The 21,633-nt window shown below is 36.0% G+C and overlaps 2 protein-coding genes across 3 annotated transcripts in view; one reads left to right on the forward strand and one right to left on the reverse strand.

Moving 5' to 3' along the window:
- The window catches only part of LOC107691326 (alkaline phosphatase-like), a 15,410-nt gene extending 1,718 nt beyond the window's left edge, over positions 1–13,692 (reverse strand). The window contains exons 1-11 of one of the 2 annotated variants that reach the window (XM_016489881.1): positions 13,619–13,692; positions 9,660–9,792; positions 8,765–8,884; positions 6,896–7,011; positions 5,670–5,844; positions 4,728–4,903; positions 3,571–3,711; positions 3,077–3,146; positions 2,846–2,980; positions 1,347–1,538; positions 1,117–1,236 (exon numbers count right to left, since the gene is read on the reverse strand). In XM_016489881.1, the coding sequence (XP_016345367.1) occupies positions 1,117–1,236; positions 1,347–1,538; positions 2,846–2,980; positions 3,077–3,146; positions 3,571–3,711; positions 4,728–4,903; positions 5,670–5,844; positions 6,896–7,011; positions 8,765–8,884; positions 9,660–9,729 (1,315 nt within the window). In that variant the 5' untranslated portion in view covers positions 9,730–9,792; positions 13,619–13,692. Of the gene's footprint in view, positions 1–1,116; positions 1,237–1,346; positions 1,539–2,845; positions 2,981–3,076; positions 3,147–3,570; positions 3,712–4,727; positions 4,904–5,669; positions 5,845–6,895; positions 7,012–8,764; positions 8,885–9,659; positions 9,793–11,077; positions 11,620–13,618 lie in introns of those variants that run through there. The other variant, XM_016489882.1, reaches the window with a different exon arrangement.
- Positions 13,693–16,032: 2,340 nt separating this feature from the next.
- ece1 (endothelin converting enzyme 1) overlaps positions 16,033–21,633 on the forward strand; it is a 22,888-nt gene continuing 17,287 nt past the window's right edge. Inside the window, exon 1 of the mRNA XM_016489873.1 lies at positions 16,033–16,181. Coding sequence (XP_016345359.1) covers positions 16,179–16,181 — 3 coding nt within the window. The 5' untranslated portion in view covers positions 16,033–16,178. The remainder of the gene's footprint in view (positions 16,182–21,633) is intronic.

The following is a 21,633-nucleotide window of genomic DNA, read 5'->3' on the forward strand; positions in this document are numbered from 1 at the left end:
AAATACAGGTTCCTTTTTTTTTTTTTTTTTTGTCCTGGGAATGAATGACAGAACAATGTCAGCAGCAGGGATGACAATGCATTTTACTTAATTGTTTTTGGATTGTGTTCTATCAGTGAAAACAGCAATTAAAACAGACAAACCTATGCTATGGAATAGTAATGAGACAAACAGGGAAAGCCAGAGAGAGTGATGGGGAAGAGAATGAGAGAAGAGAGAGACCGAGCAAGAACAATAGCCATAATTCTATGGCTTGTCAAAACATATAGAAGAAGAGTAAGAAAGATGGGCGGTGGGATCGGAGAGAGACGCACTTTATCATCATCAACTACTGCTGAGTTTGACATTCAGGGCGCCTACATGCTATAGTTGACAGTGCATCAGAGATTCCATTCAATAAGGACAGTGGGTCACAATGATCCCGTAACATTTCCGTCACACGCTTGAGGTATTCAGCCAATCACAACGCACTGGATAGCTGGCCAATCAGAGCACACCTCGCTTTTCAGACCGATGAGCTTTGTAAAAATCGACGCGTTTCAGAAAGGCAGGGCATAGAGGAGCAACAATAATGTACATTATGTGGAAAATAATGTGTTTTTTTAACCTTAAACCACATAAACACATTGCATTACACCAAATACACAAAATAATGTTCTTTTTAGCAACGTCATATGACCCCTTTAATTAAAAAAAACAGTAGTGTACAAGAATAAATGTCTTCTCCGTCTCTTAATCCAGTGAGGGGTCCTTTACTAAATAAAAATGTTGAAGAGCCCTGAATGCAAGGGTTGATGCACTGCAATGAATCCATTTCAGAAAAGCAGATCCACAAATCCAATATGCTATATTCCCACTTGATTTCTAACCAGGCCCTTTCATTTCCGCAAAATGAGTTGTAAGCATTTCAATCCATCAAGCATACCGTCAGAGCTGTATCCACCCTTACTGTATGCTACAGTATGGAAGTTTTACATTATTTGTTGCCATATGCCATAGAATTGCAAGAAACAGCCAAACAGGAACAATTAAACCTAAATCCCAACATTCCAAGTATCCCAAAAAAAGTAGGTCCCAAGCCAGAACCGGGAAGCGATAAGCCTGTATATTACTTACCGTAGTCCACAGTTGAGACATTCTCTCTAGCACCGTTAACAAACTTGAACCCTGGGCCATTTCCATAGAGAATGGATGTGAAGGGCTTCTGGTCAATATCACTCATTATGGGGGCCAAACCTTAGGAAAAGACATTTAAAGCTCAGAGACTGGACCATAAACCACCAAGAAATCACACCATACTCTGTAATTAAAGTCCTCCCAACATGCCTTGAGCTTTCATTACCTACCAAAGATTGAGTTTCCCCGATGTGTGTAGCCTCCAAAGCTGAAGACATGAGAGTGATCAGCCGTGACGACTGTCAGTGTGTCATAAATGCTGGTGAGGAGACCGGCTCGGGTAATGGCCCGGTCCATTTCCACAGCCTCATGTAAGGCCTGCTTGGCTTTTCCATCATGGTGTCCGTGATCAATGCGCCCACCTGCCAGCATACAGCCCAGTCAGCGGACTCACAGAGCATTAAGACATACACTACATCTCAACACATCCTTCCCTTCAGTACCAGCAACAACATTTGAAACATTTGATCCTACATTAATACAAAGCGTTGAGGAGTTTATTAATAGCAAAATAAATTAAAAGTAGCAATCCTGCATTTTTATGTAATGTGATAGTAGCGGAGCTGTTGTAGTGCAGCTTTTAAATTAATTAAATTAATTAATTTTAATTTAATTAATAAGTGGTTTAGTGTGATTTTTTTTGTCACAGTAGCTGGGTTTCCATCCAAAGTTGCAAAATTGGAATATCACATAAAACATTTGCGAATAAGCACCGTTTCCATTCAACGAGTCAAAGAGAACAAAATAGTCACTTCTGATAAACTGGCACTAAATATCACTAAGAAAAGTAGGAGAAGCCACTGAATAATAATATAATTTTCATATATAATAAATGCGGTCATTGCTGCTGTTTGGGAATGCAGTCGTGTAAGACAGTTTTGGGAGGCAATTATACAGAAATACTTTGATGACAGATTTTGTTAGGGCATTTAAGAATGATCATAACATTTCAGATGCTGTGCAACAAGACCGGTCGGCTGGTTAGTCAGGTTATCCCGTACCATCGTGCAAAGTCACATGACGTTTTGTTGTGCATGGAGGAATTTATTAGCAAAATTTGTTTCTATCTCCCATTATTCACATCAACCCTTTTTCGCAAAAGTCAAAAACCAACTCAAGCGAGTGTAAAACTTTTCGCGAATTAAGGGATTTTTTTTTCGAAATATGCCGTTTCCATCACTCATTTCTGATGCGATACTTCAAAATGAGCAAACAAGCAGGGTGATGGAAACATAGCTATTGTAGTGCTTCAAGCGAACTAAGGCAATCATCCAATTAATTTTAATGAGCGCTTCAAATTAATTTATTCAATTCATTTTTCGTCATCTAAAGTTTTTGTGAAATTACTATATAAATGCCGCAGTTTATAACTATGCTTTTAGTTGTATTACAGTTTTCTTGTTTCAATTAGATTTTTTTAAATCTTTTTTGATCACATATATACTTATATTGCATGCATTTCATATATATATATATATATATATATATATATAATGTATAATATAAATGACCAAAAGCTAAAAAAAAAAAAAAATTTGCAGTAGATTGACAGTAACTTCCACAGCACTGAGAAATGCAAAATAATTGTTCGTAGTTTAATCAGATGTTGAACTGACCTCCCATTACAATACTGTGGTTTAATGACTGCTGATGTACACTATACTTTTACCTTCCACCAATAAGTAGAATCCGCGTTCATTTTTTCGGAGGATCTTAATGGCCACGTCTACCATCTCAGTGAGGGAAGGGTCAGTTTCTTTGTTTCTCTCGAGCTCATAGGGCAGGTCTGCTGGCTCAAAAAGACCTGCAGCGCAAATAGAACAAAAAAAGACAATGTAAACAGGAAAAGTTAAAACAACGTCTCAAAAAAGGTCACTTAAGCCATGGTTATGAAACTCACCCAAAAGATAATCCACATTGTTTGGATTCAGAGAAAAGAGATCCTTCCTGTTCCAAACATAGTAACCTCTCTGATTACACAAAGGTTAAGAGAAAAACAAGAAATAGGTTAGATAAATGATCGTACCCTCTTATCTAGATGCTTTATAGAATGTGTTACACTGCTATGATCCAATATCTTGCAACCAAATCTCTGTAATACGGTTTCACAACAAGTACAAATTGTCTTAATTTGTTATTAACTGCACAGCTATAAAGCCTGCTTTAGGGGCCTCAAGAGCATCAGATCAGATTCAGAGAAGTCAATAAACTGGGCATCATCAAAAGAGCACAAATACAGCACCAGAGACAGGCAAACACAGAGAGAAAATGAAAAAGAGATTTGTCAGCAGAGGCATAGCATGGAAGCTTTTTTTCCTGAACTGAATTGAACATGACATTGTAAATGAAAAGATGGAATGAAGGGCCCTGTTTTTCCCTCATTTCATCTTTCACCTTATCCTTCATTCTGTCAGTCCACTCCCCCACGAGGTTCCTGCCATCTTTGCGTGTACCGTTGTGTTTCTTGTCTCCTGGGTATTCCACATCTGGTGTGTTTCTGGGGTACATATTTCTCCGCCCACCCCCCATAATCACCTGCCCGTCCAAATCAAGAAGAAAAGAGAAACATCACACATTTATTGTACACAGTGCTGTCCAAAAGAAAATCTAATTTAAACCAAAAGATGTTGAAAATGTAAAATGAATAAACATTATGATGTACAATGAAGTAGAAATATTTACAATTCTGCACATTTTTATAACTCTAACTGCTACGGTAATAAATATTAATTTGTAATTAATATTTGAAACAACTGCAAAAATATGTATTATTCTTCATAAGAAAAATAATATTAATAATAGTCGTTTTAAATATTATTATTTAATATTGGTGTATTTAAATATATTTAAAATATTAAATACAAATTATTTTATCCGCATTAATATTGTTGTTGTTATAATTGTTAATATTATTAATTATTATTGTCGTTATTATATTTTATAATTTATTTAACAATAATAATAAATACTTTCAATATTAACTAATTATTTTATCAACATTATTATCAATAACAACAAAAAATAGTGTATTGTATAATTTATTTAATCATACTTTTATTTTATCAATATTAGTAGTAGTAACAATAGTAATACATACTTCTTATTCATTTTTATAGTTGTTGTTAATATAATCATTTCTAATCAATATTTTAATAATTACTTTTTTTTTAATAATTTGTAACTAATATTTTAAATTATTATGCATTTGTTTTTTAATTGAATACATTTGTATATGTAAATAAGTACATACAGTCAAACCAAAAATTATTCAGACACCAGACATCATTTTTGACATTTTTTACTAGTGGGTGCAGGACACTATAGTTTATTTATGTAAGTGAGGATAGCAAAATAAAGTAAACTGTCACATATTATACCAAAAATTCTTCATACAGTGGACTACCAGTAAAACTGATAAAAATTTGTAAGAAATGTTGAAGATGTCTGAATACATTTTGGTTTGACTGTATAAATATTACACTGAATGACCCAACCAAACACTATATAAAACCAGTTCATAAAATTGGAAGATAATCATTAAAAAAACTCACATCAATGTCAGGGATATTTTCAAAGAGTTGTCTGGCGATGTCCTTGCATCCGCTCTGGAGTGCTTCAGCAGGCATGTCTCCATCTGAATACCAGTCCCGGTCTACACAGTGTGCATACGCCGCACTCGGAGTGGCATGGTTCACTCGCGTTGTTGTGACGATTCCCACTGATTTGCCTGGGGAAAATACAGGTTGAAACATGGCCATGATTACCACTATATCTACTGTCGATTCAACTGGATTACATATTTTTTTCCTCATCTATCTAGTAATTCAATAACATATATTTAATCAACAGACTGACTTGGAGTAAACAAACTGAAATATGCACTGCATCAGCTTTGCAATGTTTGATTGTAAGTCTTGTTGTCTGGCTAAGGTCACCCAGTTGTATGGTACAGTATTTTAATGCATTCTCTGGACACAAGCACCCAAGTGAGAAAGCATTTTACCCTGTACTCAGATCAGGTCAGGTTATCAGTTTGACACTGATTGGACCATCCGCCTTTTAAACCTCTCAGCTGGATTTTAAATGTTTATTCTGGTCATGTCATACAAATTCCACTCGGCTACTTTCATTCACCTCTACCTTCGGCAGAGGACTTCTGTCTTATAAAACGCTTCATTTGTTTTTATTTTCAACATGAGAACAAAATATGAGCAAGCCGTCTGCGTGTCACGCTCATCAGTCACTCTTCTCATTTCTGCCTTTACTTCAGATAAGGACGTGTTTTTTTCCGCTTTCTTCAATCTTTTATCTGCTCAACCTGCTTTATGTGCCAGTGTCACCTTTGTTTCTCTCATGCAAAAACAAGTTAATGGATTGCTAGCATAAAAATAAGCTTAGAAACAAATATCCCATCTATATTCTAATTGCAATAGAAGTCGGGGACAGAAAGGCATTATAGCTGCTGTGTGAGAGGATTCAGCAGGGCATCTTACCTGCGTCTTTGGCCCATTTAAGAATGGAGGTGACCTCGTTCCCCCGAGTGGTGTTGCACTGGGATTTCACAGCTGCTGCGCTCACTCCAACCGTACCCTCGTTGGCCTTCACCCCGCACAGATATGCTGTGGCAGTGCCCGCGCTGTCTGGGACCTGAGCATTGGTGTTATATGTCTGGGGGAAAAACGTGTACAATTTTAATAGCTGCAGGGATTGTTTACAAGAGCAAAATTAAAGTGTACTTAGTGTAGCTCTATAAATGTCCATTCAGCATTTTTCAGCATCTAGCACGTTTATAAACAATGATAATTTTTATTATGAGTCCAATAGTCTGAGACCATTTGTATTTTTTTCAATTGATAAAAAAAGTATTGTCATAACCCTGTAAAGCTTATGAAATAATATCTACTGAAATGGAACACTTTATTGAAGCTTTAGACAAAATACGTTTTTAAAATCTAAAAAGGTTTCCACATGTGTTTTTTGTTGAGTATCATATTTGATACATCTGGCTTTTATGGCTCATGTAGTATGAGGATAATCTGGAGCTCATACACAAGGAGAAAAAAACACCTCAATTTTATGCCCAAGCTGAGCAAAAATATGAAATTTGGTGCAGTTGCTGTCATTTATGTGGCCAGAAGGTAAAATGAAATTCTAAGCTTGTAAAGTAAATCAATGAGATCTTTACAACATTATAGATGATAATGCATATTAAAATAGTATCCCAATAATATGTCTTTAAAAGATGATTGAGAGATAAACGGTCGTCAAAAGCCTGATGTATCATATTTGATACTCATTTTTTAACATAATGTTTCTTAAAAAATGATGTATTGATAATCAGGTCCATCTAAATTGCTTCAGTCCAGTAAGTGTTCATCTTGAAATCTCACTAACAATATAAAATATATTCTTAAACCTATTTGCTGACTTTAGAAGAATCAGTAAAGATTTCACAGCAAAAAGATACACGCACCACGACTTGAAGGGGAACGTTTTTTGAATTATACTAAAATGCCTTCTACGTGCTAAAAACATTTAAAATATCAATCATATGACAATGGCGTGTAATAGATTGTGTACAACAGTTTTAATCATGTTAGTAATTTGGAGCCCTTAGAAATTTGTATATCAAATAGGCTTTATAGGGTTAAGTGAAAAGTTTACATGAATTATGAACACAAAGGAATGGTATGATGGGATTACAGCACGTGGGGTGTACCTTAGAGAGGGCAACGTAGGGAAATTTGTCCATCTCTAGCTGCGTTTCCTCACCATTCTGTCCACTCAGTTGACCCTTTAGAATGCGTGCTGCTGTGACCGTGGGTACACCCATGCCTACACACAACAAAGGTTGGATCATTCACACAGTCTATTTTTAACAACATATCCTTCAAGCACCTTCTATCATGAACAACATAGTCTGCCTTTACTTTAGAACCTCAAAGGTGCTTGAGAAAGCCCTTATATTATGTTACTGAACAAGAATGAAATCTTGAATTTTGTTCATAATTGTGAGATGAAAGGGCCACTTGTCACTTAATGACATAACCTGCTCTTCTTAAAAGCATGAGGCAAATTAAAGTCGACTTAAAAATTTAAAAAATGCACAATTCCATTGAAAAGAGTTCACAAAGTCTTTAACCCTTATACTTATATAAAGCTTAAATAAATCATGAAATATTCCAAATGTAATTATTGTAACGTGTTAATGTATGAAATGAGGGTCTTGGCTTTAGTTGCTATAAACTGAAATTGTATCAAAAGTACTCTGAAATATAAAACAGACCAATTTGATCGAATTGCAAGTACTCAAAATGTTTAGGCAAATACATATTTGTTTACCTTGTATTCTTGGCATGAGGACAAGGTAATCTTCAATAAAACTATGACTTTTAAAAGTATTCTATAACCTCATTTGAACAATATCGACTAAACCTGATCTTGCCAACTTTTTCCACAGTCAACCACCAAAATAAGTTATATTTGAACCATGTTTTCAGTCCAAATTTAATGTGATGAGATGACAAGACTGTGTACCACTAAATAATGGCAAGTAACTTTTTTATTGAGTGGTGTAGTCTGGTGTAACAAATGACAAATGACTCTTTTAATCTGGTTCTTTTCAGTTAATCAAATACATTCAGTGTGGTTCGATTCCTGAACAAGTGACTCTTTCACACTGCTTCTTTTTAGAGAATTAAACAGTGAAACCAGTGAATTCGAATTCATGAACAAATTACTCTCATGAGATGGAAAACAGCTCTGAGTTACTGTTTGATGGACTCTTGAACTCAATCCTCGAATCAACTCACTGAATCTGTCAGAAGTGGTTACATAATCAACATTAAATTATCATGGCTTTGAGTGATGCAACATTTTAATAAAATAGGATATATTGCATACAAAACCTATTCAAATTCACAAGTCTTTTTTGAACTTGGTTGGCTGACCTCCAAGAAAATCATCAGAAACATTATAATTTCAATCACCTTAATGCATGAATCAACAGGTCAACTGATACAAATCTTCTTCAATCTCTATTTCAGCCATGGCTTCTAGATAATATTTTATGTGAATTCATCCTTTTGTGGCTGGTATGTGGTTTTTTTCATAGTGGACAGTGAGATCTGCAATAAATCTACATGACAGTGGTTGAACTGAGGCTTCATAAGATATCATTTTTAGGTTTTTATAAACTGGTGCTTATATGCCAGCATTGCTTTCACAGGGGTGTGGTGCAAAATAAACTAAATTCTTCCTGTAAAATTGTATAATTTCTGAGGTATTGTTTTCTGCAAACAATATTTAGACTACCTGTTCCTTCCTTCTTTCCTTGCTTTTATCGCCTAAGCTTATTTTGATAACTGCTGTTTTTTCATTGTGCAAGCTGGAGTTCATCCAGACATTGACTGTGGTTAATTTGTTTATTTCTCCTTAAATTGGTATCCTTCACTGCCCATGTTAATACTTAATTTTGAAGCAGGTGCATACACTGTAACAGTGCTTTTAAAAATATTTAACTCTTTTTGTTAGACCTGGTATTGCACAAACAGTTTTCAAGACTTGGTTGGAAAAAACAACAACTTACCATCACCAAGAAAAAGAATGATGTTCTTGGCAACATTTTTGTTGAGGTCTTGGAGGGTCAAAGCATTTTTTAGTGTGCGCTGAGCCCATTCCTTCCAGAAATCAGGGTCCTTCTCTTGTTCTACAAGCCGTAAGAAAACATGTTTACACCTTTGCCCACAAATTATAACACACAACCAACAAAGTTGCTCCTGCAAAACAAGATAATGATCATGGCCTTAGACCGGAAGTATCCATTTAGAGATTGTGAGTATGCTATCGCTCTCTAAAGTTACGACGACAACAACTAAATTTCTGTTATGCATGTCTTCTTCAGTCCACATAAGCTTCTTAAAACCCACAATCACGTAAATGAACACATCTGGGACCATATGACCCGAAAGTCCAATCTTCTTATGGAAGCTGATGTTCATTTGAAATGAGATTTATTCTATGTCTATAGTTGGTACAAGGTCAAAAAAAAGACTATTAAACTTCAGTGGTCTGAGATGGAGTTACACCGTTTATGAAGCACTCATCTGACACTATATGACTCTGCATAAATCAAAGATACTGCAGGCAAATTATAAGGTAGGGGTGCTCAAAAATGCTACTTTCCTGCAGAGTTTAGTTCCAACCCTCCTCCAGTACAAATGTTTGTTATTATCCTTAAGTCTTCTTGAAGATCTCGATTTGCTGGTTCACAAGTATTTGATTTAGGGCTGGAGGTAAACTTAGCAAGAAGGTAGGTCTTCAGGAACAGGATTTAGCACCCTAGCTATAATGTGCTCTAAAACAGTCTCAATTAAATTTTAAAGAGACAATATGCTCATCATCGCAGAGAAAAGTGTCATTGTCAGTTGTCATATCTAATAATGGCAAAAGGCCAATAAACAAAAAAAAGTGTCTCAACTGACCTGGAAATTCAGGCTTTGCCATTCCTTCCCAAACCAGGCAACCGAGGATAAAGAGTGCAGCGACCTTCATTTTGTATCAGCCGCCGTTTTGCAGAATAACTCAAGTTCCAAGGATGTCAGAAGACTCCAAGATCTGCAACGAAAACAGGTAATGTCTAGTCAATGTTAAAATTTTCTTCTATTCCAAATTCAATGTTCAGAGATAGCTATAAGTAAGCCATTCATATGCTGATTTGAACTCTGTGGCACTTCCATCTATTTGTTTGAGCAGTCTAACATAATTATATTAGCTCAACCAACGGTGTGAGTTTGGGGCAGGGCTACATTTCTCCAGGTATATTTAGTTTGAAAACAATTATTATTGTTGCTGCTACATGTGGAATGACACACTTCTTCTTTAAAGACAGAAAACAACTATTTACTATCCCAAGGCTTATTTTTTCCATCAAAATCTTATATTCATGTGCAAAAACAAATGAAATATGATTGACTGTTTCAGCTGGGGATGCAGGTCACAAAAATTGATACAAGCAATAATTTAGTGGCATATTTGCACATTCATTTGTGTAGCTACCTAAAAGTTCACACCTGAAAACGTGATATGGCTGCATTATTAGTATTAAACCTTTATGTCTTCTACTCTTTAGTCAAGGTCACTTTAATGGGATTGAGTGCCACTGCACATGGTGCTTTAATAGGCATGACAAAGCTGATTAACTGGACACCTCTGTTCCAAGGAACAGTACCGCAAGATTTCTATTACGAACACACACTTTCTCAGCTTACTTCAGATCCTTTTAATGGGGTCTTTAGTCATTGCGCAGAAAGCATCAGTCTGTATCAAAGTCATGTGTACAATCAACCTATATGTTAGCCATGCTGGAGCTTTGACCACTTTGTATTTACACTTGTAAAACTGGGAAAAATGGGCATTGTGTTAGTCACGTAATGCATTGAAATATTATCTCATATGAAATGTTTGAGTAAATGCACAGCTATGTGCAAAAAAGTATGAAAAACATAGCTAGAAATGATTTGCTTTATTTGTAGTGCAATGAAATTAATTGCTTTTCACTGCAGTTTCATTACATATATATATATATATATATATATATATATGTGTGTGTGTCTTTTCTTTCTTGATTGTTTAGGAATGTGGTTATCTTGTTTGTTTAATTGCCTGTTTTACTTTTTAAATCTCCTTAATATTGGCCCAAACCCTTTGGTATTTGGTTATAAAAAAGTTCACTACCTAATAATCATCATGAAGCCAACAACCATCAACATCACTAATGCAAGTTATTAAAAGTATTTGTTTCCCGTGTTACAACTGATACACCGTCAACAGCACACAGACCTGAACCAGTGAACTTCGAAACATTGTCTTCCTATTAGTTCTGCTACAAAGACACTTTTACCATGACTTGAGGCTCATTCACATGCTCTGTCAAAAACGCAGTGGGGCTCCAACTGGCAGAACTCTTGAAGCTAGTCTGCAGGTGAAGAAACACAGCAGTGCCAAAACACAAAGGAGCAGCAAACCGGAGAACAAAGTTGTCAACAAAACCGAAACTCCTTCTCGATTCATGGCATCAGAAAGTAGAGATGTCCTTCTTTTGGAAGTAAAGCTGTCCAAAGCAGAAACATATATGTAACCAGCTACCCTTGTTTTCGACACGCTGACTCGAACTACAGCTGCGAATGAGATCTGTTCTCCAAGTATGGACTCAGGAGGATGAGGATTAGGGTTATTACTGATGAAGGCAATCTTCCTTCACGTCTTCATTTTATGAAAAGGGGCTTTATATTATTTTGAAAGTGCAAATAAAGTATTCATTGCAGACCTGTCAGATCAATGCTATCTGTAGGACATGCAATTTCATGCCGACTCTGGACTGCCATCCTGTTTTTGCACAACAAATCAGTTATGTTGTTCTGTCTGAACCTGTTATGTTTTTTTAATGCCCGTAAACCCCTGAAGGCTTAACTCTATCGCTCTAATAAACAAGAACGTTAGATCACATCATGTAACAGGATTTACATTAAACTCCTACAAACATCCTAGAGGCCATTCGATCACAGAACATCAAACACTGACATAAGGATTTTATTAGGCTGTACATCTTGGTAAACACGACACAAACACAAGACGAAACCAAATCTAATTAATCTAATTATGCTGAAGAGTCTCTGAACAACAAAACCTTTTAAGGACGAGCACAAATTTTAAACAAGATGGTCTCAAGTTCATATAAACCTAGGCTGTCCTGGGCTTTCTAGTTGTGATATTGTTACATCTACAGCTACATTAGTATCACTGCATACAAATCAGTTGGGCACATGATCAATAAAATGCTAACAAACACATTATGTCTGGGAAGCACTTAGGAATTTGTCAAACAAAACCTTTCCTTGCATTGCATTGTTTTCTCTTTATGACCTTTCTAGTTTTCTTTCTTCTAACACCTGTTAAATGCCCCGATTTAAAAGGTAAAGTTAAAACAGGAAAGTGTCTTAACTTGTTCTAGTATCCTGCAGTCACAAATATGAGAAAGCAGAAACAGAAAGAGTGAGGCACAAGGCTGGAATTCATCAAGTCTCACAGAATGTCATAGCCCTGTCTCAACAGTTTAATCCCTCGTCCAAACATTCTGAAGGAATGCTAATGGAATTTCGATCATAATTTGGAACCAGTCATAATGGGAACAGACAGGAATCCTCAAAGAATCAAATAAGATCCTACTTGATGAACTAAAATGTTATTCAGCATTATCTTTAGATGTTTTATGTTTAGATCAGTCAGGAAATGCAATGGTTTAGGAGGGTAAAACTGTACAGAAAAGTGAGATTGTGCCCTAAAATTAAATAAATGAATACATTAATAATAAAGTGAAATATTAAAATATACTTGGTGAGCATGAAATATTAAGATTATCACTCAGTATGTTTAATTTTTTTTCTCTAGACTGTCCAACATGCACTTAGTCTATTACGTTATTCATAATTAGATTAAATTAAATTCATATAGACTGCTCCCGTGATTAACATTTTTTCAATGTCTGAATGATTTTTTGTCATAATCTTTTAAAATTAATTATTTTAAAGTAGAGAATAAAAACTTCTTACCAAATTAAAGTCAAACATGCAGAAAGCCATTTTACTGTCATATGACAAGGACACCATAAACATGAGAGGACCCCTTCAGACCTTTAGGGCAGTGTCAAGGTCATTAAAGATTTTTTTTAATCACATATTTTAATAACATTTTCTTGTTTGACTTAAAAATGACGTTTTCATGTCAGATGGAGAAATCCTAAAAACTTCTTCATATGCATGTCATGATATTTTTAAGATTGCTTTTTCTGCCTTAAAAATTAAATAATTAGTATTTAGTACTCGATTGGTGTATTCAACCAATATGAATACATAGGTCACATTTCTTTATCTCTGGCATATTTATTTATCATTGACCCATATATATTGAGTTTCTTTGTCAGCATATATGAATAAAACCAACATCTTTGCAGTAATAATCGTTTTCCTCGACACTCTACAACGTCCCGGTGTCTCCCGTGCAGTGATGCACAGAGAAGCGCTTCTTTTTCAATTACATCCTCTCATCTTTTCAGATCATACAATGTCTGTTTGTAGCCATAGGCTTCCAAAACGCGATTAGCGCTCTACAGAACAGGAAAACCATCGGCATCCCCCACATCACTGGAGCGTATCATTGTGATTCCCGGTTTGCTGCTTAATTGCAGTAAAGTTGGAAGAGCAACTCGCCGTTATGCAAACGGACATCCCAACGCAACCTGAACAACTTGTTGGATTGTATTGAATTAATAACAGCACAACTCTCCAACTCTTCCCAGCGTTGCCATTAGAACTCCAGTCACATGTAGCGGTGAATGAACAGTCATTCAGCAGATATAAGCAGCGCTAAAAGTGATCCTACTCACCCTCGTGTTATATGTATCCGCGATTTCAGCAACACAGGACTCACATTCACGTGCTGTTCTCTAGTCGAGCTTTTATAATGCTTTACAATGCGCCAGCCCGAGAGAGAGAGAGAGAGAGAGAGAGAGAAAGAGAGAGAGAGAGAGAGACCCCGTTAGTAGAGTCCACTGTTAATAATAGCGCAATCTGAAGCGCGAGCTCCTCCTGTTGATAGGAGCCGCTTGAGTTGAAGAAGAAGCTCATGTACAGTAGGCCTACAACAGCTATATTTCTATTGTATTCCTGCTTTTCTTGTTCGATAAACGTTGTCAATACAGCATTAACACATATGCCAGTACAGTGACGTCAATGTTTTATTTGTGTAAAACAAACAGCTGTAGCCTATTTGACAAAACATTCGAAGTCATTTTTAGTCAGGTTACAAAAATAAGTAGTGAGTAAAAACGGTAAAGTCAAAATGTATCAAATCCACAACACATAGCAGCCGTAGTTTTCAGCAATCCAATTTGATCCCCGCTAGTTAAGTAATAACAAAGAATAGAATAAGAATTACAAAATATTATGGCAAACTTAAAACTTAAAATATAAAGCATAATAAAAATGATAGCTACGTGCATCAGTGCAGCCATAAACCTAATGAACCTCATGTTTCAAAATTCCGCATGTTTATGTGTAAAGATGGCAAATTAAAATGTATGAAATGCACAAAATAGTAAAACATTAGCAGTAGTTTTTGGCAATTATATTTTATCAGAGCAAGTTAGATAAATAAATAAATAATTCACAAAATGAAGTAAGCTATTACGTGCAACATATTCTCATGTGTCTCATTACATCTTACCTAGAATTCATTATAAGTGTTTCCCTAAGGCAAAACGTCACAAATCTGTACATTTTTACTTTTTCCAAATAAAAAAATAATCACTCATTGATTTCGATTTTCGTGTGCTAATGACGCGTATGCGGTTTGCATTCACCTAACGTTACCTTTAGTCTTTGCCTTGAACTTTCTACTCGGACTTGAATCTACCAGATAGTTCATCTACATTCTGATAGACTAACCACAAGATGTCACTATGAACGCAACAATGCGCTTGATTACCCATCAGAGAGCAATGTCGCTCAGTCTAAAGACTGGTAATCGGCCATTGACCTGCTTGCTGTGGGCTTTTGCCTCGCGGTGATTTCCAGCTGTGAAAAGCCTTGGCCTCGCAATAATCCACATAAACCTCCTAATACCTTTCACATAGCATTTTGGCTGACATCATGTTTTCACGTGACGAATGACAGAATTAACTTTTCTGAAAGGTTTTGCGTAAAATTAATATTTACCAATAATAGACTGTAATCGCTAAGTATGAACTAATAAGTGATACAATTTTCTGTGTAATTCCAATGCAGCCTTATCTCATATTTTTCGTTCCCTGAATCGCCGGAAACTATAACAATAAATTAAGTGTTTTACCTATTAGATTGTGTTTTATTAACGTCTACCCATACCCCAACCCTAAAACTACCCCTTACAATAATGCAAAAACAGTAATTATTGTTGTACACTGTGACAAAATGCTATATTGATGTGCGCACGCAGCTTTCCGATATTCACGACATTATTATGGCGGGAACCAATAGCATTCGAGCACGAGCCGTGGAGGAGCAGGCGCACAGTTTCTCCAGCCCTTTCTCCCCCTTTTGCGAACGAGATTTATTCACATCACGATCTGAACCAACCCTAGGCTATTATTGTTTTCCTATATATTGTTTTATAGATTGATTAAAGTGCAGGCACCGAAATTGGCATAGATGGGAAAAAACAAGATGTAATATTCGTCGTGGAGCCTATTAGATATAATAGATTTAAGTTTTAATGAAGGACAATGCAACTTTTTTGTGACAATGTTTTGGAATAAATGATTCAATGCCTCATTCGTAACGCACAAAAGGCAGTTTTTCCACCTCTTGAATCTTTGTAGTGAACCAATTCAAAAGATTTGAATCGCTGAGTTGAATCCATCTATACTCTGAAAAGATGGTAAGCTACTTTTAAAACTGTGAATTTTCCATATAGGTCTATTTTTCTCTAACAACAACAACAAGTCTTTAAAAAATACTTTTAATACACAGTTTCTAATGAGAACAGAATCTGCCACAGCAGATTATATTATTATTATTATTATTATTATTATTATTATTATCTATCATTATCTATCATTATAATTTAAACAAAATATTGGGTATGCAGTTGCGGCGCTATATGACATGAATTTCATATAAAATCATACAATTTCTTTCTGTATCAGTATTGCGCTGTCACCAATGTCCCGCCCACAGTTGAAATACAATTGGTCAGAAGTTGAAAGTGGAAACCTGCTTTGGAATATGATTGGTTGACTGAAGTTACTATTATAATCCCGACGGGTGCCTCGCATTTAAACTGTGTACACTCGTGTGCACGTTGTATCGAGTCAACAGGGGAATACTAGTTTGCAAAATAGAGATTATAAAAGGAAAGTGGACAGCTGCCTAGAAGAGAGAGAGAGAGAGAGAGAGAGTCTAATACATATGGTAAGGACACAGAACTTTTCCTTGTTTGTTAAAATAACAGTTGCTGGCATGTTACTGCACTGTGTTGTATAATTTGCAGATAAAGCTGTATAAATGTAATTTAATATATCAGTACACAGTTTCGTATTTCTCTCTAAATTAGTAGTTTCAGGCAACGTGCTTAAATGCACGTGAATTCATCTGGTGAAACGTAAACCTGTTTATTTAACTATAGCCTACTCTTAAATAAACACTCCCTGTTTGTTATAGTAATCACTTATATTCGTTCTAATACTTCAATCCACGTCACTGTGAAAATGGAACTGAACTAATTAAGTCAGTTCCGTGTGCTGCATTAGTTTGAACAGAGGTTACTTATTACCCAGAATTCATCATGAGCGTTTACCTTAAGGCAACAAAGTCACAGCTGTACATGCTGACCAACAAGAAGGCTGTAAACATAGTCTGGCTTGTGACTCCTTCAGTCTTGTGTGCTTCAAATAAAAATATTAAGTTTAATGTTCATGTAGCCTAATGTTTATATGCATATTGCCAAGAATGCTTATGAGCCTTAGCTAATATTTGTATCAAGGACAGACATGCGTTTAGTATACTTTTTGTAAAATTTATTTTAATTTTATTATTTATGAAATGGAGCTTATTTTGCCATGTATAATAGACCTTTATGTGTTTATATTAAATATATATTTACTGTTAATCAAGTGACAGCAGACACTGAGTACAAGATTACACATCTACACATTACACATCATGATTACCCATGTCTTGCACAACTTCCTCAAGAGATTAAGTTGCCTGATGGTTTAAGTTTTTATCTCCAGTGTAATCCTAGAGAGGAAGACTGCGCTGGGGAATCTCTGATGCCAGAAGTTATCTTTTGTCGTTATCATGAGACTTCATGTTGTCATATGTTCCAGAGCGGAGGTCAGCATGTTGTTTTTAGTCGTCTCCTCTGTGGATTTCCATCTTCTTAATCCCTGATTAGGATGTGTTATGAAATGTAGAAACCCAGACATCTGAAGTGTTTCTGTTTGGATGACAGCTGACATGTTCATGGGTGATGTACTGGTTTGTTTAGTTAAAAGAGGTAACTGTGGACTTATCTGTGACTCATTGTCACCAGATGTGGGAAAGCTCAGAGTGATTAATTTTTTACAGAAATGCATAATTTAGCTTCTTTTGTAACTGGATAGACACCACTTTTAACACTGTTATTTTTACCTTTTGCCTGCTCCATTTTTTTATTTGATCTTAATGTTTTAAATGACTTTTCTGTCTTACAACCATTTTTTATAGTATATGATTTTTTTTATTGACCGTTATAGAGATGACAGAAGCATAGGGGGAACTGGCGCCAGACTCTTAAGAGATAGTTCACCTAAAAATGAAAATTCTGTCTATATTTGCCACCCTCATGTCATGTCCTAACCCAGTGATCCTCAAATCTGGCTCGCGGGATCCACTTTCCTGCAGAGTTTAGCTCCAACCCTAATCAAACAACTATACCTGTGATTTTCTAATGATCCGGAAGACATAGATTAGCAAACTCAGGTGTGTTTGATTAGGGTTAGAGCTAAACTCTGCAGGAAAGTGGATCTCCCGAGCCAGATTTGAGGATCACTGTCCTAACCTGTATGACTTTCTTTTTTTTCTGTGGAACACAAAAGAAGATACTTTGAAGAATGTTGGTAACCAAACAGTTTTAGTTCTTGTTGACTTCCACTGTATGAAAAAAACAACAACAACAACACTTAAGACATTTCTCAAAATATCTTCTTCAGAGTAAGTAAATGATGACAGATTTTTAATTTTTTTGCACTAACCATTTGGCGAGGGAACTGCAGGTGGTTTTGTTTCATGAATTGATGAAAGGCTATTATTTAATTAAATGATAAAGTAAAATTAAAATAAATAATTTAAAATAAAACCAATCAAAATAAAACACTTACTAAATTAAGATGAAATATTTTAAAGTTTACTTGCATGTCATTACATTAACCAGTATCAGAGAACGGAGAACATGTAGGCCTAAATGTATTGTTAAAGAGGTCAAAGAGTTTCAGCTGACAAAAAAAAAAACCTCTAACCTGCTTTACATCATTTCCTGTGATATATTTTGATTTAAATCTACAGTCTCCAATATCGTATGTCAAATTTACACAGCCAAGGTGGCATTTCTGCAGTGGCATTTACACAGATTTATGTGTACTCACATTTCTGCTCAGAGGTTGCAGAAATGCATTTGTACAACAATCAAAACTATATACTGTATAACTGGGGGCTAAAGTTGGTCAGAGCAGGCAAAATTTAAACTGGCTTTTATATAGCATTATGTCTTGACACTGAATTTTGAGCAGGCATGGAGCAGCCTTAACTTGGCTGTGTAAAAACACTTTTAGTGTCTGATCTGAGTGTAATCTCAGCATGTAAATGAAACCCTTGCTCTCAAACTACTGAAAGTATTAACGGGGTGTATGATAATATTACTCTTACCACCAGGGAATGACCCCAAGTAATGCGTGACGAAACTGGAAGATCATGTGTCAGAGTTACCAAGTATCAAACGTGCTTCTTTATTTAGGTGCTTCTTCTGCCTTGCATAAAAATCAAAACCTGAACTTTAATGCTCAGATTGACATTGGATGACTTAGACCAAAAATATTTGTTAAAAAGTGGCACGTGAACAGGAATTAGGCCATATCCAAGTCACAGAGTCTCTGACTCAGGTGTGGAATGAAATGTGCTTTCTCTCGGACACACACATACCCGCAAATAGTGTGCATTCGCTTTCACATATTAGCACAGTGGCAAACAAATGCTTGAGCCATACCAGGGAAATGCTTTCGTGCCTTAAACAATTGGACAGTTCACAGGATCAGTGGCGTATTTCTGACTCATAGCTGTGGTTTACTGCCTTGCTGAAAGGCAGCATTTGAGACTTGGTCTAGGAATCTTGGCATATTTTGTATTGTGTCTTTCACACTGTTCTGGGACCAACTTCCTTTTTCTTTATGAGCATGGAAAATGCTAGAAACGATCCCAGATCAGCCTTTAGTAAATACTAAAGCAGGGTTGGCTATGGGAAAGAGGCAATTAATCCATCCTCACTGTTGATAGAATCAGCGTTCTGGCGATTCTGTACACCTGCGCCTTGCTTCAATCTGGGGTCGACAGATGGTTGAGCCAAAGCCCTAGACCGGATACAGGCAGGTCTCTGAGTCACCAGCCAAACTTTCAATGAGACATGTCACTGGAAAGCGACGTAAAGGGAAGAGTCCATTGTCATTGCTGGTTGCTGACATGCTGTTGACAGCTGCATGACTGCGCATCTGCTGAGGCAGACCTGCCAGGAAAGTGTCTATGAGTCTGGCTTTGGATAGAATTAGGGAGAAAAAAAAGTTCGGCAAACGGTGGGATCGAACCCAGGTCGATCGTGTCAAAAAGCCAACGACACATGCTTATCCATCTGCGCCACTGGAGCTGATGATTTACAGCCACTTTTAACTAAATGTAAACACACACTCCATATTTTTTATTCCATAGTAAGGGCAATTCATACAATACATTTAAACTGAGCTACTTTAATACCATCTCCGAACTTTCTACCGCGACTCTGCTGTTCTTCAGCTGGTTCTTCCCTGTATAAGTTGATTGACAGATGTCTCGTCCAGTCAGCGGTGAGTAATCCCAAACCAATGGCGCTGTCTCAAACTATACCTACCTCTTCCGGTTTGTCTGATTTGTCGTTGTGTTTTCTGACTTGTTAATTTGTTTTCGGATTTGTCGTTGTGTTTTCTGACTTGTTATTTTGTTTTCAAATTTGTCATTGTGTTTTCTGACTTGTTATAATGTTTTCTGAATTGTTGTTGTGCTTTCTGAATTGTTATTTTGTTTTTTAGACTTGCATTTGCGTTTGTAATTTGTTATTTTGTTTTCAGAATTGTGATTTGTTTTGCACTTCACGGCCACCGTAGTATACTGATGAAATAATAAAAATGATTTAAGTATAATTATCTTAAAGTAGGCTGTGACAGAAAAAAATCTTGAAGCCTTTTACTGTGTGTATGTGTATATATATATATATATATATATGTGTGTGTGTGTGTATTATTATATATAGTACACACACATAATATCTGTCTCATCATTTCCAAATGACACCATAAATTAGGCTCATAATATGTTTTTAGTAAATGGCAAAGGGACTTGTGCTTTCCAAGTTGGAAGAAATTCAGCTCTTTCTGTCAATACCCTTATGTGTTACTCTCCCGCCCAATCAGGGTCATCAAATGACAGGGCTTTACCCCTCTGAGGTCGTGAGAAGTGCGTCTGGCCAAAAAATTCTATTCAATATGCTAACTGTGCAGCTCTGGGTGTGAATATGTTTGGACTGGTCATTTTGTGGTTAATATATTTTGGCGTGTCTGAATTGTGTTTTACGTGCTTGGCTGAAGTGGGGTTTGGCTTAAAGTGAACATATTTGTCTGCTGTTCAGATGCCACAGAGGCCTTATGATAGATGCCTGGCTTTGACAAGACTCAAGACAATTAGTCTTTCTTGCAGCCAGATGACAAAAATAAATTAGATTAACTTTTACAAAAACACTAAGTTACATAATTAAATTTTTTGGGCTGTTAAATATCTCTCTTTTTTTTAAATTATCACATTTTTCTGTGAATTCATTATAAATGAATAATACAAAAATCCCCAAAATAAAGATAAAATGTCACTGGAATGAAGAAGAGGAAGCAAAGACATTATTGCATATTTAATATATATATAAAAATACATTCAAATATATTTAAAATATTTTCATTTAAAATACTAGTTTTATTATTACATTAAATAAATTACGGTTTTAAAAAGTGTTAATGCTTCGTTTTTTTAAAAACGCATTATTTTTCACATAATTTACCTTTATTCCACACCTCTCTGTCCCTTCTCTGAGAAACGGGGTGATCATTTCCTTCTTTTATGAAGCCCCTCCCTCAGAAATAGGCGATGGGCTCTGATTGGTTAGCTAGCCCAGTGTGTTGTGATTGTATGTTAGCTTTTAATATACGGTTTTATCCTGATTAAAGCTTTAATACAGTACGGCAACCGTGTGCGCATCCATGTTTAACGATTCTCATAGCTATGTGAAAATAAGTGTAGATTTGTAACAGTTCATTGTTGGAGGTGAGCTGAATGAGAGAGAGAGAGAGATGTAAAGCGTGTGCAGAGCAGGGGGACGCAAGGAACAGTATTAAGAACCGCTTCTTTAGAACATTGATTTTGAAACTTGTGAATCCATTAGAATCTTTAGAAGACCGAATCATGATTCATATATGAATAGATTTTTACGTGCAGCTCTAGTTTTCTCTTCCTCTCTAAAGCCACATCTTGGCCTCGCCCCCTTTGCTGCCTTTTCCCGAGGGCGGGGTTTATCTGGGTTTGTGATGTCACGAACCCG

This window comes from Sinocyclocheilus anshuiensis, unplaced genomic scaffold (assembly GCF_001515605.1).
Source record: "Sinocyclocheilus anshuiensis isolate Anshui unplaced genomic scaffold, SAMN03320099.WGS_v1.1 scaffold1154, whole genome shotgun sequence".
Classification (NCBI taxonomy): domain Eukaryota; kingdom Metazoa; phylum Chordata; class Actinopteri; order Cypriniformes; family Cyprinidae; genus Sinocyclocheilus; species Sinocyclocheilus anshuiensis.